The 18043-nt window shown below is 48.1% G+C and overlaps 1 protein-coding gene across 1 annotated transcript; it reads left to right on the top strand.

The window, feature by feature from the left end:
* Positions 1-1010: 1010 nt before the first annotated feature.
* On the top strand, positions 1011-14383 carry LOC142499134 (protein S100-A10-like). The gene is made up of 3 exons (XM_075608079.1): positions 1011-1173; positions 12563-12720; positions 14074-14383. The coding sequence occupies exons 2-3, from the start codon at positions 12583-12585 to the stop codon at positions 14230-14232; spliced, it is 297 nt and encodes a 98-aa protein (XP_075464194.1). The 5' UTR covers positions 1011-1173; positions 12563-12582; the 3' UTR covers positions 14233-14383.
* The last annotated feature ends 3660 nt before the right edge of the window (positions 14384-18043 follow it).

The following is an 18043-nucleotide window of genomic DNA, read 5'->3' as shown; positions in this document are numbered from 1 at the left end:
TATGCCCATACAGTCCTCCCTGCCCGGTCACTATGCCCATACAGGCCTCCCTGCCCGGTCAGCATGCCCATACAGGCCTCCCTGCCCGGTCAGCATGCCCATACAGTCCTCCCTGCCCGGTCAGCATGCCCATACAGTCCTCCCTGCCCGGTCAGCATGCCCATACAGTCCCTCCCAGATGAGGTTCATGTCTTTCAGCTGGGAGAGGCTGGCAAGTGGTCTTATCTTTCACCATTTCTATCCCAATCATTAGTCCCTTGCCACGAACATTTTCACCGTTATCCCGCCGTTTGGCAAACTCCAGCAACGTGTAGCGTTCCTACGAATTGACTGTTCTGCAAGCCTTCCTCATCGATGGCTCAAATGTCATAGGTCGTCTCCCAGAGAGGTCACTGGCGCAGGAAGAGGAGATAGCACGTATTTGGTCCCAAATACACCTCTGGTGAAATTGGCAGTTAGGTACAATCCCGGCACTGACACATTGTAGCAGAGGGACATGACCCCCAAATTCAGAGGTCAAAATAGTGGGACTTCTAATTGTAGGAGAACACTTATTTTTTTTAAATAGGTGAAATCTGTAGAAAAGTGCTATATTTAAGCAGTAGGATATCTGCCCTCATCCTCACAGTAGGTGTCTCTCTCCTACCCCCCACCTGCCCTGGGACCGCTGGGTGAGGCACTTTCTGCCACATCTTGTGTATTTGAGTGTTACATTTGCCTGCATTCCTGTGTGCCTCGGGCCGGTTACACGCAGGGAGTGGGTGGGAGGGGAAGGGCTTTGACATTTCTGGAATGGGAGAAACTAGTTTGGAGAAGAAAAAAAACAAAAAAACAAGAAATAAGAGGTTTGCCAAGTGGGAGGGAGAGAAGGGGATGGGGAGAGAAATGGGTATGGGGGGAGGGGGGAGAGGGGGGTATGGGAGAGGAGAAGGAAGGGGTATGGGGAGAGGGGGGGGGGTAGGGAGGTAGGGAAGAGCCTATGAGAGGCTTCCAGTTGGTGCAGGCAGGCAGTAATCTGGAAGTGAGTCAGCCACGGGGAAGCTTCAGGTTACAAGGGGATGGTCCCAATCAGGAGAGAGTTACTTCCCACCCCCTAAAGGCGAGAGACAGACAGCGCTGCCTGAGCAAAGGACTTGCACCCTGCTGCTGCTGCTACCTGCACCCTGCCACAAGGTGAGATCCTACAGCGCTTATACTGACACATATGGCAATTACAGCACAGCATGGCATTACTGTCACAGGGAAGTGTGTGCGCAGCTCAGCACCCAGGAGGTGGCTGCATACAGGACAAATAAATACAGCTATACACGTTTGAATGGGAGATAGTGTAGGGGGGGTACCTTCATGTGCAGGGGTGGGGGCACAACACAGATTTACCGATACCCAGTAACTGATATAGGGGGGGTACCTTAATGTGCAGGGGTGGGGGCACAGCACAGATTTACCGATACCCAGTAACTGATATAGGGGGGGTACCTTAATGTGCAGGGGTGGGGGCACAGATTTACTGATACCCAGTAACTGATATAGGGGGGGGGCACACCTTAATGTGCAGGGGTGGGGTCACAGCGCAGATTTACCGATACCCAGTAACTGATATAGGGGGGGTACCTTAATGTGCAGGGGTGGGGGCACAGATTTACTGATACCCAGTAACTGATATAGGGGGGGGCACACCTTAATGTGCAGGGGTGGGGTCACAGCGCAGATTTACTGATACCCAGTAACTGATATAGGGGGGGTACCTTAATGTGCAGGGGTGGGGGCACAGATTTACTGATACCCAGTAACTGATATAGGGGGGGGCACACCTTAATGTGCAGGGGTGGGGGCACAGCACAGATTTACTGATACACACTCACTAATATTTATTTATATTTATGTATAAAATGTGTTACCAGGAAGTAATACATTGAGCGTTACCTCTCGTTTTCACGTATGTCCTGGGCACAGAGTTATGATGACAAATAATACATGGTTACATAAGTGAGCAGGGTATACATTATATACAAGACATTGCATGCACAGTTAGAGATAATATATATTATAGACATACGTATGTAACAGTTACAGACCAGGTTAAAATGTGAGACAGCTCTAGTTCTGAAAGAACTTAGACTGCCGGCGGCTGTGAGAGTCTCCGGTAGACCAGTTTTGGGGTGCACGGTAAGAAAAGGAGGAGCGGCCGGATACTTTGCTGAACCTTGAACAGTCTTTTGGAGTCAGATCTATAAGTGCTGCGTGTAGTAGGGGTGAGGAGCTTGTTCAGATGGGGAGGGGGGTCCTACGCATGTAGGGGACGGTCTCTGGTCTCTGATCGCTCAGCGTGGATTTTTAGATTATAACATGTGCTTAAATACCAGGAAATTCCTGGCAGATAAACGTGATGTGATCGGGGTAGGAAGTGCTGAATAAAGTCTTACACCTGCTGCAATCTATGGAGGTTAATCATTAAACGGCCATATTGCAGATCGGGGTAATATCGCATGGAAACTCCCACTCCAAATCCATGTGCCCCGATCGGCACTATTGCAGTTTATTTCATACCCCCCTATGAATTTGCAGTAAGTAAAATTATTTCTATTCTATATGCTCTGAAGCCTCCTTCACTTTGCTGCAGAAGAGGTCCGCTCTAGATGAATGAGATTAAATCCTTCTCCGGCGCGGGGAAGCTGCTTCCCAGCACAGTGAGGTGTGGGATATTGCTGCACTGGGACACAATCTGTTCTCTTCCCAGCACAGTGAGGTGGGGGATATTGCTGCACTGGGACACAATCTGTTCTCTTCCCAGCACAATGAGGTGTGGGATATTGCTGCACTGGGACACAATCTGTTCTCTTCCCAGCACAGTGAGGTGGGGGATATTGCTGCACTGGGACACAATCTGTTCTCTTCCCAGCACAGTGAGGTGGGGGATATTGCTGCACTGGGACACAATCTGTTCTCTTCCCAACACAATGGGTGACTATTGCATTGACGTGAATGGGTTAAAGATTGATGGTCTCGGGCATACTTACCTCAACCTCCCTAATATTAATAAAAGGAGCCCTGATCTACCCCGAGGAGGGGGAAAGGCTAATATTCTGCAAGCACACGTTTATATAGGTACCACACTGATGCACACTGATGCACACTGATGCACACTGATGCACACTGATGCACACATGCTTTATACTGCGAAGCTGTATGCTTTTTTTTTGTATATGGCAAACACGCACAATAGCACCATGCCCTCCCAGGATACGCCCTCCGCGCTGTACCCCCAGGACACGCCCTCCGCGCTGTCCCCCCCAGGACACGCCCTCACTGCTTCTCTCCCCCCGGACACGCCCTTGGCGCTGCTTCTCTCCCCCACAGGACACGCCCTCTGCGCTGCTTTCCCCCGGACACACCCTTGGCGCTGCTTCCCGCTGGACATGCCCTCGGTGCTGCTTTTTCCTTCCAGACACACCCTCTGCACTGCTGCCCCCCGGACCCGCCCTCTGCGCTGCTGCCCCCCGGACACGCCCTCTGCACTGCTGCCCCCCGGACCCGCCCTCTGCGCTGCTGCCCACCGGACCCGCCCTCTGCGCTGCTCCCCACCGGACACGCTGTTGGTGCTGCTGCTCCACGCCCTCGACGCTGCTGCCCCCAGGACACGCCCGCTGCGCTGCTGCCCCCGGACACGCCCTCTGCGCTGCTGCCCCCAGGACCCGCCCTCTGCGCTGCTGCCCCCAGGACCCGCCCTCTGCGCTGCTGCCCCCAGGACACGCCCTTATGCAAGATCTCCAGTCCTGGTTGACTATTGTTCCTTCTAAACATTATAAGGCTGCGTCCACGCTGCCGCTGACTGCGCTTGACGCTTAGCGTGGTCAGCACAATCAATTTAAGTCTGGCCACGCTCACGCGGCGTGCACGTACGCTCATGGGGGCTAGGCGATTGCCGATACAGATAAGTGAGTTTGAGGTGCGCTGAAGGGTCACATGATCACCTCAGCCAATCACTGAGCGCTACTAACTGCTCAGCCACGGCCCCCACCGCTCACGCATACCAGAAAAGTTGCCGGACAGCCGAACGCTGATGTTTGGAGACTCGGTGACATCACCACTCTCAAGCATGAGCGCGGTCATGTAAATAAGGCTTTTTGTGTTAATTTTGTTTTTCTGGTATTTTCAGTTTATTAAAAAAAATACCCGTGTTTGTATCGGTGCTAACGGGAAAAGGTGAGGCATTACAATTTGGTGATTATCGCGGTTCGGTCTCCTACCTCCGGCTGGCTATTTACCCCAGGCTCGAATTTTTACAGAAAATGTTGCTTCATTCCTGGTTTTAACCAGAAGTGTAAGGTGATCCGGTGGTGGGGCTCCGGTTATAATCTAAAACCAGAACCCCTAATTATGTTACTTTAAAAGGGCCACAGTCCTTATAATGTGGATATTGGACGCTTCGCCCCCCCCCCCCCCCCGGGTGGACAGTATGAGAGAGGAGAGGCCTGTTGCTATGTTACAGGATGATGAGTGCCACACCCAGGGATAAAATGTTCTCTCTGGGCTGTATATACGGGCTTTGCACACTTAGGGTGTGTTACACACACACTCACACCTACCTCCTGGCTTCTTTATTCCTTAAACTGTTCCAACCACGTGAGCCACTTTATACCATATAAGTGTTCCCATGGATAATGCAGGAGATCGAGAGATCACACTGCCGTTAAGGCTAAGATTATAGTAGGCGGAGCGCCTGTCGCCCGAGCGATGAGTGAATTATTAAGCTTCCAGCGATTTGGGGAGGCGATTGGGACATTAAAAAAAAATTAAATCTACCGCGTGGTCCCACTGCAGCGGTTGCGTGCGCACTATGTATGTTCCTGCATTTTGTTAGCGACGCACACTCCATCGCGCCCTAAGAAGTAGCAGGTCCCTGCCCCACAGAGCACACAAACTATGTTTTTGGTGCCTGAGGCACAGGGAGATAAAGTGACTTGCCCAAGGTCACAAGGAGCCGACCCCGGGAATTGAACAAACTCGGTGCCAGTCAGTATCGTTACTCACTGAGCTGCTCCTTCTCTTATCCTGAATATGTTCCTTTTTGTAGCTTATTGATTTATGCCAGGGGTGGCCTCCAGTCCTCGAGAACCCCCAACAGGTCAGGTTTTCAGGATATCCCTGCTTCAGCACAGGTGGTTCAATCTGTGACAGCTGCTAATATTTATGTCCTGCTCGCATTGATCAGATGATCTGTTGATAGCCAAGCTAATAACGCATGTCCTGCTAGGTGATGCGCCTGTTGCTGGTTTGTTTTCCCACAGGATGGGGGGGGGGGCGGGCGGGCGGGGCACGCAGAATTCTTGGGATGTCTGGAATCTATCCAGCTGGAAGGAGCTTCTGACCTAGTTATCCTACACATGCACACACCCTATTGGGCGAGGTGTGATAACTTGTATAGAATAGCTCCCATATTAACCAAGATCTCTATCTATGAAAGATCCGCCATGATGAGCCGTCATTACGCGCTGCTGCATTTCCAGGACCAACATGGCGGCTTTAAAAGAACAAAACCGGAGAAACCGGATTCTCCAATAATCAGAAGTTGAGCTCTACTTGTAAATAGTCTTACAAAAGACTAACACAAAGTGCTAATAAAGTATTCTCTCGCTGGTGCGTGCATCGCAGCGTCTAACTGCTGGATCCAACGGTATAACTGTCGGAGCAGGAGACTGGAATCCGTAGTGGAGAAGGCTTCCTCTGTGTGAATCCATTGGCAGGGCAGGTACAATCATAGTGTGATGTTCCACAGCACAAAGCCCTTTCCTGAGACCCCGTAGCCTTGCCAAAAAGTGAACATTTGTTCAGGAACAATGGAGACAGGAACATTTCGGGTGCAACACGGACCTTTCATCCGGTTTGTTCTTGCATTGGCCGCACATACAATCTTTTCACCTTGAAACCTTGGTATAACAGAACAGTAAACAACAAAAGACAGGGGTGCCCAAATGCTACATCCAATACAGAGGTAAAAGGAAGGGTGCACAGTGTAGTGTAGGACCTGCATTCATTTGGTTATACCTTGGCGTTGGTATGCAGGCTTAAGACGCTTTGGCCAAAGGGTTTAACTAAATAACCAAGTATTTAATATTATTATTATTATAGTATTCAAACTTTATACTTATTACTTTATATGTTTTGTCAATTGGATGTAGCATTGGGCACCCCTGACCTTTGTGGTATACATTTGCCACGCTCAGCAGCACTCTTTTTGACATATATATTCATGATGTGGTGGGTGTAGGAGTTTGAGCTCGCTGGAAATGTGTGTATAACAGAAGAGTAACGGGCGGTGCTGTTTGAGAGCGCATTACTCTGCTACATATTACTCCCTAAGGACACCGTTTACAAATGAGAAGCTTGCAGGACACATGCATGCGTCCTCCCTCCTATCCCCCTCCGGTTTTGCCGTTTTTTATTTTATCCTGCGCCCTTCCATTCTGGTTCAAGGCAGTCTGCCCGTGCTAACTTCCATGGCATCAAGGACTGTGAGCAAGAGCATCGCAAATGCCACCTGTCTGTGGCAGGATTGTGAGGGTGGGATGTGAAGGGGAGGCCCTCGGGTAACACAGTCTCTATACACAGGACTTTACTCTTTGAAACGTTGTGTTTGCCTTATTACAGTGATTGGTGTTAGGAATAGGCCAGGGGTGTCCAACTCCAGTCCTTGAGGGCCACCAACAGGTCAGGATATCCCTGCGTCAGTACAGGTGGCTCACACGTTGACTGCACCACCTGTGCTGAAGCAGGGTATCCTTAATACCTGACCTGTTGGTGGCCCTTGAGAACTGGAGTTGGCCGCCCCTGGGCTAGGCTCTCCCCTCAGCACCAAGTATGTATATGATATTGGGTTTGTACTGACCACCCTCGCACACATTTCTTGACACTGGCTGTTTTAAAGGTGGGGTCTGTCTGTCTGTCTTTATATAGCGCCATTAATATACATAGCGCTTCACAGCAGTAATACACGTGACAATTATATAAATAACAGAACATGGGAATGAGTGCTTCAGACATAAAAATTAACATTTAGGAAGAGGAGTCCCTGCTCCAAAGAGCTTACAATCTAATTCAGTGGTGTGTAAACTGGGGGGGAGGGGTGTGCCCCCCAGTGGGAATGCAAGATTTGCTAGGGGGGGGCGCGACGGTTACAGAGGCCCCGCGCCTTTCCCCAAGGCATTTAAATAAAATGCCGGGGAAGGCGTGAGGTCTTTGTAGCGTCACTTACCTGCTGCCAGGCAGGTGCTTGGCGACGTAGTGTCGTGATGCATCGCCATGACAACACATGTCAAATGACGCGGGGTGACGTGATGTCATTTCATGCCGTGTTCTAACCGAGGGGTGGGGGCGAACGCTGGGGCTCCCAGGCAGGGGGCGCACGCCAAAAACTTTGCGCACCCCTGATCTAATTGGTAGGTAGGGAGAACGTACAGAGACAGTAGGAGGGCGTTCTGGTAAATGCGTCTGCAGGGGCCAAGCTTTATATATCGGTAGCTGATATACCCGGCGTTGCCCGGGATGTAATTCTCACTCTCTCACTCTCTCACTGGCACACACACACTGTCACTGTCACGCACACACACACTGTCACTGTCACACACACTGTCACTATCACACACTGGCACACACACACACTCACTGTCACACACACACACACTGTCACTGTCACGCACACACACACACACTGTCACTCTCACTCTCTCACTGGCACACACACACACACACACTGGCACACACACACACTGGCACACACATACACACACACTGTCACTGTCACGCACACACACTCACTGTCACTGTCACACACACACACTGGCACACACACACACTCACTGTCACACACACACACACACACACTGGCACACACACACTGGCACACACACACACTCACTGTCACACACACACACTGGCACACACACACACACACTGTCACTATCACACACACACACACACACACACACACATAGACTCATGCAAGGAACGTTTACAGCAGAAGCAGCAGCCTCTCCTCCTCCCCCCCCCCCCCTGTAGCTCACATGCAAAGTTCAGAAGCAGCAGCTCTCCTCCTCTCCGCCAACACCACGGATCACCATCTCTCCCCCCCCCCCCCCCCCGTAGCTCACAGACTATCTCCCTCTCCCATCCCATACCTCAGGCAGCAGGAGGCTTGAGTCAGCGAGGACTGCATGCACTCCTAGGAGAGAGGGGGGAGAGCCAGGGGCAGCAGTGAGTGCGGAGCGGGGAGAGCCAGGGGCAGCAGTGAGTGCGGGCGGCCAGGCGGAACCCCTGGGACTGCTCCACGGAGCCCCAGGGTCCACAGGCGGTGCACGGCATGTGGGTAGCCACTCGATCAGAGGCGCACGTGGTGTGAGGGATCTGTGAGTCTCACGGCCTGTGTGGCCATGACGTAATCCCACCCCGCAGGCCAATGAGAGCGAGAGCCGTGGGCGGGCGCCAACCAATCACAAAACGCACAAACCCACAGACAAACATCCTGACAGACAAACATTTCAGATAGATATATATATATTATAATATATATATATATATATAATATACAGTAGATAGAGATAGATGTTTATAGTATTAGCCACGAAGCTAGTCATATGCTTCTTTATGTTCTGTGCTACTTCTACCATAGGATGTCTTAAAAAATCCATGTATTTTGTACAAACTCTGTGGCTCACTAAAGTCCTTAAAATACATATTCGTGTTTGTGATTGAAACTGTCCTGCTGGGTCTCCTCTTCTCTCTTTGTATTGTATTGTATTGTATGTCTTTATTTATATAGCGCCATTAATGTACATAGCGCTTCACAGTAGTAATACATGTGGTAATCGAATAAATAACAGATAATATAAATAACAGATCATGGGAATAAGTGCTTTAGACAAACATAACATTAAGGAAGAGGAGTCCCTGCCCCGAGGAGCTTACAATCTAATTGGTAGGTAGGTAGAACGTACAGAGACTGTAGGAGGGAGTTCTGGTAAGTGCGTCTGCAGGGGGCCAAGCTTTATGTATCATGTGTTCAGAATGTTCACAGTGCTATTCGTATGCTTCTTTATGCAAGTGTGTCTTAAGGTGGGTCTTAAAGGTGGATAGAGAGGGTGCTAGTCGGGTACTGAGGGGAAGGGCATTCCAGAGGTGTGGGGCAGTCAGTGAAAAAGGTTTAAGGCGGGAGAGGGCTTTAGATAAAAAGGGGGTAGAAAGAAGACATCCTTGAGCAGAACGCAAGAGTCGGGATGGTGCATAGCGAGAAATTAGGGCTGAGATGTAAGGAGGAGCAGACGAGTGTAAAGCTTTAAAAGTGAGGAGAAGAATGGAGTGTGAGATGCGGGATTTGATTGGAAGCCAGGAGAGGGATTTCAGGAGGGGAGATGCTGAGACAGATCTAGGAAAGAGTAGAGTGATTCTGGCAGCAGCATTTAGGATAGATTGTAGGGGAGACAGGTGAGAGGCAGGAAGGCCGGACAGCAGGAGGTTACAGTAATCAAGACGGGAGAGAATGAGGGCCTGAGTCAGAGTTTTAGCAGTCGAGCAACAGAGGAAAGGGCGTATCTTTGTTATATTGCGGAGGAAAAAGCGACAAGTTTTAGAAATGTTTTGAATGTGAGGGGCGAATGTGAGAGAAGAGTCGAGTGTGACCCCTAGGCAGCGTGCTTGGGCTACTGGGTGGATGATCGTAGTTCCAACAGTAATGTGGAAGGAGGTAGTAGGGCCAGGTTTGGGAGGTAGTATGAGGAGCTCTGTTTTAGCCATGTTGAGTTTAAGGCGACGGATGGCCATCCAGGATGATATAGCAGAGAGACATTCAGAAACTTTGGTCTGTATAGCAGGTGTAAGGTCGGGTGTTGAAAAGTATATTTGTGTGTCGTCAGCATAGAGGTGATATTTAAACCCAAAAGATGTTATTAGGTCACCTAGAGAGAGTGTGTACAGAGAAAAGAGAAGAGGTCCCAGGACAGAGCCCTGGGGTACCCCACAGAGAGATCAATAGAGGAGGAGGAGGTGTTAGCAGAAGAGACACTGAAAGTACGATGAGAGAGGTAGGATGAGATCCAGGATAGAGCTTTGTTCCGAATACCAAGAGTATGGAGAATGTGAAGGAGAAGAGGGTGGTCTCTTTAGGACCTTTTGTCACTATAGGGAGAACCTCAGGATTATGTGGGGTTTTGGTGCATTTATTGGGAAACCATTTGTCTCGAAGTATAAACATTGTTCAGTGTCCTATGAACGGTCTTCTCCTGCTGAATGTGTGTCCTTAACCCAAAGGTTAAGCATCGCTGTATTAGACTAACTAATTGTGTGTCTGCTCTGTTCCCAGCAAGTTCTCACCCCTGCCTTAGGCAGCACAGCAGGTGTTGACTTTTCACCACTATCTATGTACATTTTTGATTTATACCATATAAAACTCGTATAGCAACTGTAACTTGCTGATGTCCCTGCTGTGCTCTGTCTGGGGTACAGTATATTAGGCAGTGCATGACACAGGAAAGCCACCTACCCACTGTGAACAAGTGTGTGTCTTACTCAAGGGACACACAACTGACTCTGTATGATAGATTCAACCATGTATAGATCATGTCCCAGACAGGCGTTTGGATGCAGGAGGCCCAAATTCTCCGGCATTGCTTGTTCATTTTCCAAAGACTGGGATCTATTTTTCTGCTCCCGTTGTATTCACAAGACAAATTCTGTAAGAACGAAGCACAGCTACAGCAAAAAACGGCGGATCATCCGCGGGTAACTCACATTAAAAACTCCCATTTATTGAGCTCACATGGACAGCTTACACAGATAAAACACCTAATGCGTTCTATCAAGGTACCTTGATAAAGTGCAGGGGGCGTGAAACGCGTTGGTTTATCTGTGACGGCTGTGAGCTCATTAAATCTGAATAAAACATTTTTTTATGGGAGTTACCCGTGGATGATCCTTCGTTTTTGTTTTTTTGCCCTGTCGTAGCTGTGCTTCGTTCTTACAGAATGTGCCTGGAGTTTACTTTTCAGCGATCTTCACGCCCTACGGATTTGCCATACCTGGAGAGGGCATCGAAAATAAGGAAACCAGCAGTGGCCTTTATGATTGTTACCTTCCCTCATGTACCACTCCCCTACAGTGCTGAAGGGAGTTCTATAATGTGGTGGTGGGTACCACCAGGCGCACATCCCTCCCGGGCAGAGTATTAGAACTACTGATTAGGAGACCTGATTTACTGAAGGAATTCCGTGCACTTTATGTTCCTAGGTTTGGAAGGAATTTCTGTAACTCGGACTGTGACTGAGCACCGTCACCTGTTTGACTGGCCCGTTGTATTCATGTTCAGCAGATTTAGACAATGCGAATCATTTTCCAATGTAGAGCTTTAGTTTCCATTCGCTGCTCTTCAACATCACCCCTTGCTGTCTTCTCATTCAGTTCCTCGTGGCTTGGTCTATAAAGGGTGTCAATTACCTTAATTTATGTTTGCACTAACACAGTAATTCTGGGTAACGGCCAAAAGGAGGGAGATTTCTGAGTGCTCATTTAAATGGCATTACCCAGAATCCCCTGGCTGCAGTGGAAGTATTGTATTCTAAGGCCTCGGATATAGTTGAAGCGCATGGCGTCGTGCGCGCCTGTCACCCAATCGATCTGTGGACTGAGATACATATGGGTGGGGAATAAAGAACTACAGATACTTTATCCTATATCTATACTTATTGATCCAGATGAAAGCAAACAAAAAACCCCAGTGTTATATCATCCAATGATATCTCATAAAGGGAAAAATAAATTCCTTCCTGACTCCAAGAATTGGCAATCGGATTACTCCCTGGATCAGCATCCTTCCCATGTTTACTTATTTGGTATATCCCTGTATACCTTTTCTTTTTAAAAAGATGTCCAGCTTTTTTTGAACAAATCTATTGTATCTGTTCCATGGGTACAGTCCCATGGGTAATGAATTCCACACTGTAACTGCCCTTACTGTAAAGAACCCTTTCCTGCTAGTGAAATCTCCTTTCCACTAACCTTAAGGGATGGCCCCGAGTCCTTTGTACTGCCCGTGGGATGAACAGTTCTTTTGAAAGCTCCTTGTACTGTCCCCGAATATATTTGTATATAGTTATCATATCCCCTCTTAGACGCCTATTTTCTAATGTAAATAAATCTAATTTAGCTAGTCTCGCCTCATAAGTTAAATTGCCCATCCCCTTTATTAATTTGGTGGCTCTTCTCTGCACACTCTCTAATTCCATAATGTATTTTCTAGGGAGTGGTGCCCAAAATTGTACTCCATATTCAAGGTGTGTCTTCCCTTCCATCCATTGCCTGTTTAATGCAAGATAAGATCTTGTTTGCCTTTGCAGCTACTGCATGACTTTGGGCACTATTGCTAAGCCTGCTGTCTACAAGCACTCCTAAATCCTTCTCCATCAAGGATTCCCCCAATTTATCCCCATTTAATTTGTAAGTCGCCTGTTTATTCACGATGTTCTGTAGTTACAAGTGAATGTGTAACTGATGATTCTCTATCATCTCTCCCTTTAAGACAAATCAGTATAAAACAAGATGGTGGTCCCTTCTAAGCTGGAACATGCCATGGAAGATCTAATGCTCTCCTTTCATCAATATGCTGGAGATAAGAGCTACATGACCAAAGATGATCTACATAACCTGATGGAGAAAGAGTTCCCAGAGTTCATTAAGGTGGGTGTGTGACATGGATGCAGGGGCCATCAGGGCTTATAACTACAAGAGCGCACATGTGCTTATGGGCACAATTGAATACAAAACCTGTGTTCCATGGAACCCTGGGGCTCCCAAGGAGGTTCCAAAGAGTACCCCAAAAACACTTCAGCATATATTTTACCTTTTGAGTCACCATTATTATTATTTTTTTAACTATATTTCGTGTGTGTGTTCTAGTAGTTGCATTGTCCTTGAGAGGAGCAGATTCAATGTAGGTTGTGAGATCACACACACACACACACACACACACACCAGTATATGGTATTTAATAGGACAGGGTGACTCGTTTTTCATACAGTAAAGCTTCATTTAAAAAGATTTCTACGAATCTCATAAGGTAGACGCCACAGCCATGGATGGAATTCTGCAGCAATCACAGATGAATAATACCACAATACAGGGGCGCTGAACTCCAGTCCTCAAGCCCCCCCAACAGGTCAGGTTTTCAGGATATCACAGAATCAGCACAGGTGGCTCAGTTAAAGACTGTACCAACTATGCTGATTGAGCCACTTGTGCTGAAGCAAGGATTGACCAATCCAGCACAGGTGGCTCAATCAGTCCCTGCTTCAGCACAGGTGGCTTAGTCTTCGACTGAGCCACCTGTGCTGAGGCTGGGATATCCTGAAAACCTGACCTGTTGAGGACTGGAGTTGAGCACCCTGCCATATGCAAATGTCTCATACGTAGACATCCAACATTACACAGCTGTTTGCACGATGGACTTTGAAAGGGGGGGCGGGGGTTACAGAGCGCTGCCTCTCCTGCTACATTTAATTGTCCCTCTTCTGTAAATAGGATGCCTACATTTAACTATTCTGCTCTAGGTAGCAGCAGATCTAATTGGTCTCTAAATGCTTTTATTATTCTACTTAAATCACATGCGTTGCTTCTGACCAGCCCTCTAGTGTGGAACTTCTCCCTCCTCCTGATCACAATAAGAAGGCACTTTTACCTCCCCTTCTGCGAGCCCTGTCATGTCGGCCATTATTTCTAATCCCACACCTTAACTGGGTGTAACCAGCAAGAGAGGGCAGAGACAAAGCGCAGGGTTTCCAAGGAAAGCCAGGCGCAGATGTACAGATAGTGAGATTGGAGCATGTAAGGAAGACGGTGATTGTGTCACCGTGGGGAAGCGGCTTTGGCCCCCCTGCAGCCCTAAGCCCATTGGCATCATATTGTACGGCTTGTGCCATTCTCTATTGTTGGACTGGTTATTGCCTCTTCTCCAACCTTTTTGTAATCATTCTGCCCCCTTTCCTCTCCCCACTCCCCTCCATGTCTTCTCTCTTCCCAACCCCCACCCTTCAGAACCAGAACGATCCGCTGGCAGTGGATAAGATGATGAAGGATCTGGACCAGTGCCGCGATGGACGTGTCAACTTCCACAGCTTCTTCTCCCTTATTGCTGGTCTCACCATCGCATGCAATGACTATTACAGCAAAAATATGAAGCACAGCCGGAAGTGAAGGAGGAGAGGTCCTCAGACTCCTCCATCTGACCCACACACTCACAAAACTGCCAGGAGGCTACTAGGAGGAAGTCCCCAATCTGTCTGCTCGGCTTCAGTAAATACCTTGACCAAACCAAAAATAAAAATACGCTTGTTTTTTTTTTAAATTTGAGTCCACGTTTCTTCCTTATATTCTCTGATTTTTAGCGCGTTACAAGCGCCACGAAACGCATCAGATTGTCTTCCTGCACGGTACAAACTGGGGCACAGATGGCGTGACGTGTGCGGGCTTCTGGCTTTACCCTTTCCGAGAGTTCCAGGTTTATTTCTGTTACATGTAAGACTAGAGTTGTCAGGCGGGTTCTTCAAAAATACTGGACACAACCGGGAAAGGTGTGACTCACTCGACACACACACTCCTCTCACCTCTCCATGCTGTTTCCTCCTCTCCTTGGCCCCACCCCAGGCACATCCTCCTGATTGGCTGCTGCTGGGTAATGCAGCCAATCAGGATGGAGGAAGCTGCCCAGAGAAGTAATACCAGTATACACATAAAGTACATGTCTAGCATTACCTCCTAATGTTTTACTGGGCAGAGTGTCCAAATACAGGACAGTCTGGTTCAATACTGGACACCTGACAACCCTAAGGCTCACAGGAAGTTCCTTAAAGGTGAAATCGCTCCAAAAACACATTCTGGGAAACACCTCTCTGTGGAACGCGCATAATACACAAGGCAGCAAAGCCATTATTTCATATGAATGGCTTTGCTGCCTTGTGTATTATGCGCGTTCCACAGAGAGGTGTTTCCCAGAATGTGTTTTTGGAGCGATTGGAAAGGAAAACCTGTTTTTTCTACGCCAGTATAAGAACACAGCCGATAAAAAGAACCAGTATCCCTGGAGTTTATTTCCGAAATGTATTCCCTAAGGTAGGGGTGCCCAACGCCAGTCCCCAATGGCCAACAACAGGTCAGGTTTTCAGGATATCCCAGCTTCAGCACAGGTGGCTCAATCAGAGGCTCAGTCGAAGACTGAACCTCTGATTGTGCCACCTTTGCTGAAGCAGGGACTGATTGAGCCACCTGTGCTGAAGCAGGGATATCCTTAAACCCTGTCCTGTTGGTGGCCCTTGAGGACTGGAGTTGGCCACCCCTGCTCCAAGGCACCTCCCAGTCTCTTCTCTTGAATTCACTTAAATAGGCTGTGTAAGATGCTGAGGAGTGTCTGGCAGAGCACCACTTGTTAAACCGCGAGATAAACGTTTACTAAAAAGTAGATTGCACCACTTTATGAGCATGGATGTGGCAGATAGAAACCCTAGAGAGGGTAGGGCCACTGTGTAACATTCTAGAACAACAGGAGACTGACATGTTGCTGAGTGAGCAGCATTCCTGAAACCTTCAAAGAGGCGGCAGAACCTGTCCCGTCACGATCCGGCCGCGTAACATGCCAAAGCCACACATGACATCGGTGCCAAGTACAATAGGGTGAGAGGTATTAACAGCATGAAAAGGTGATGTGGCTGAGAACCTGCCCTGTCCCGGTACGAGTTGTGGTTCATGTTCCCACCAGTCACTCTGGAATAAAAGCCCTTTCCGTCGGGAGGTCACTGATGCATTACGGGATGTGCTGGGGAAAGACATGGAACAAAGACTGGCTAAAGCAATCCCTGCACGCAGGGAAGGTGTGTGTACTGTACATATCTATCTCTCATATATATATATATATATATATATATATATATATATATATATATATTATAAATATCTTCATGGGAATGCGGACAGAATATTTGAAATCGATAATCACATACAGGTCTTGTATTTTATATATATATACTGTATATATATATATATATATATATATATATATATATATATATATATATATATATATATATATATATATATATATATAACCTATAAGAGTTTTTGAGTAATATTCATCCTATGCAATGCAAACTAACACACAAGTTATTTAAGTTGATTTTTGCCTGGATCCGGTATCCCAGCTCTGCACCAGTAATGCCGCATTCACTCCTGTAAACATGTTAACACGGATAAGGCCTTTCAACATAAGTCAGTTACATGTCCAATCGTAAGGAAAACACATCGTGGTCATCAGTCACGGTCAAGGGGTCCTGCGTAGTGTGCGTTTTGTTTGCTTGGGACCACATTTTATTTATAAACTGTTTTACCAGGAAGTACAGACAGGACAGTTACAGATAATATATGTTATAGGCGTATGTAACCGTTACAGACAAGGTTATAACGTGAGACTGCTGAAGCATTGAAAGCACTTAGCCTGGTTGCAGCTTTGAGCGTCTCGGGGAGAGCGCGCAATGCCACCTTCTCTTGGGGCAGTAACGTTATCGACAACACGAGTAACGAATAAGTACAGCGCATGGCCTCGCACACCGCGCTTGTGTTCTGATGCCGTCTGCTATGAGAAGCCTGGGACTCATTTATTGAGGGAAGAAGCACCCACGACCTTGAGCACTGGAAATAGGGGGAACATTTATTTAGGACTTAAACATCTACTACCAGTATTATTATTAGGTCTTTTTCTCGTGTAATATTGCTTTGGTTGTTCAATGAATGGGGCCTTAAAAACCTCACACAAACCCCTGACTGAGGCACCCGGACAACTGCCCTTTGAATCCTTCACAATATCCATGTTTGCTTTCCTTATCCCCTGCGTATTGAAGGACTGTTTACACAAACATGTAGCTTCCATAGCAGCGCACGGGTACAGGGCAAGAAAGGAATTCCTCACTATCGGCAGCCATCTTAAATGTAATCGGCATAATTGTTTTCTTCTCAGAACAGTTTCAGCACTTTGACGTAAACTTGTACCAACTCTTAAACTGGACCGAAGAGAAGGGTTTTCAGTCTGTATTGGGACCTCTCTCGGGCGCCGGCCGTTTCCCTCGTAACATAAGTGATCAACGTTAGCATTAGGGGTTAACGTTAGAGGTTGTGGAGTACGGGGTTACGCTTTTTGTGTTAGATGTTGGTGAGTACGGGGTTAAAGCAGTGGTTTTCTCCCTTTTTGTTTGGTTAAGGAAGCCTTGATGTATATTGTGAAATTCTTGGGAACCTCAACCCTCTCACACCCCCGTCCATCCCTTTCCCCCCCCTCATCACACTCCCTGTCCATCCCTCTCACACTCCCCCTCTTCCCCTACCCTCCTCTATTCCCCTCTCCTCTCTCTTCCCCTCCCCCCTCTCTCTTTCCCTCCTACACTCCTTTTTAGGGTAAGGGGTACGGTTAGGGGGTTACGGTCAGTGGCGGATTTAAAAACCCGCCATCCATAGGCACTTATCGGGCCTAACGGGAATTCCGCCCGCTGGTTACGGTATACATTATCTTGGGAGAGAAACAGCCGGCAGCTAAATGTTCCGGCTGCCAAATGGCCGAGCGCCCTCAGCGGGGAACGGTCCCAGCCGCGTTTTCAGGATCCTTGTTTAGATGTATTATGAAGGTGTGGTACAGTGGGACAAGTACAGGCCCCCCTTGGAGTGGCTCTGCTCCCCGTGGAGTGGCTGCTCCCCCGTGGAGCGACCCTGCTCCTATGCATCTTTATTAAGGAATGCACAGAATCTCCCGAGTGGTGGCAGTAACCACGGAACAAAGACACGCTGTGTGACTCACGTGTGTTATCACCAGCCGCCGATGTGACAGCAGAAGGGTGAATATTTACCCTGCGATCCTTCACACAAAGAACAAAGCTTTCACTCTATTGTAGTCTCAGTAAATGCTACATTGCTACGTGGGACCGTGGCTGCGTGGCTGCAGATGTAGTGGAGATATAGCAATGTGGAA

Source organism: Ascaphus truei, chromosome 7, assembly GCF_040206685.1.
Source record: "Ascaphus truei isolate aAscTru1 chromosome 7, aAscTru1.hap1, whole genome shotgun sequence".
Lineage (NCBI taxonomy): Eukaryota > Metazoa > Chordata > Amphibia > Anura > Ascaphidae > Ascaphus > Ascaphus truei.
This window is presented reverse-complemented; position numbering and strand designations above follow the sequence as displayed.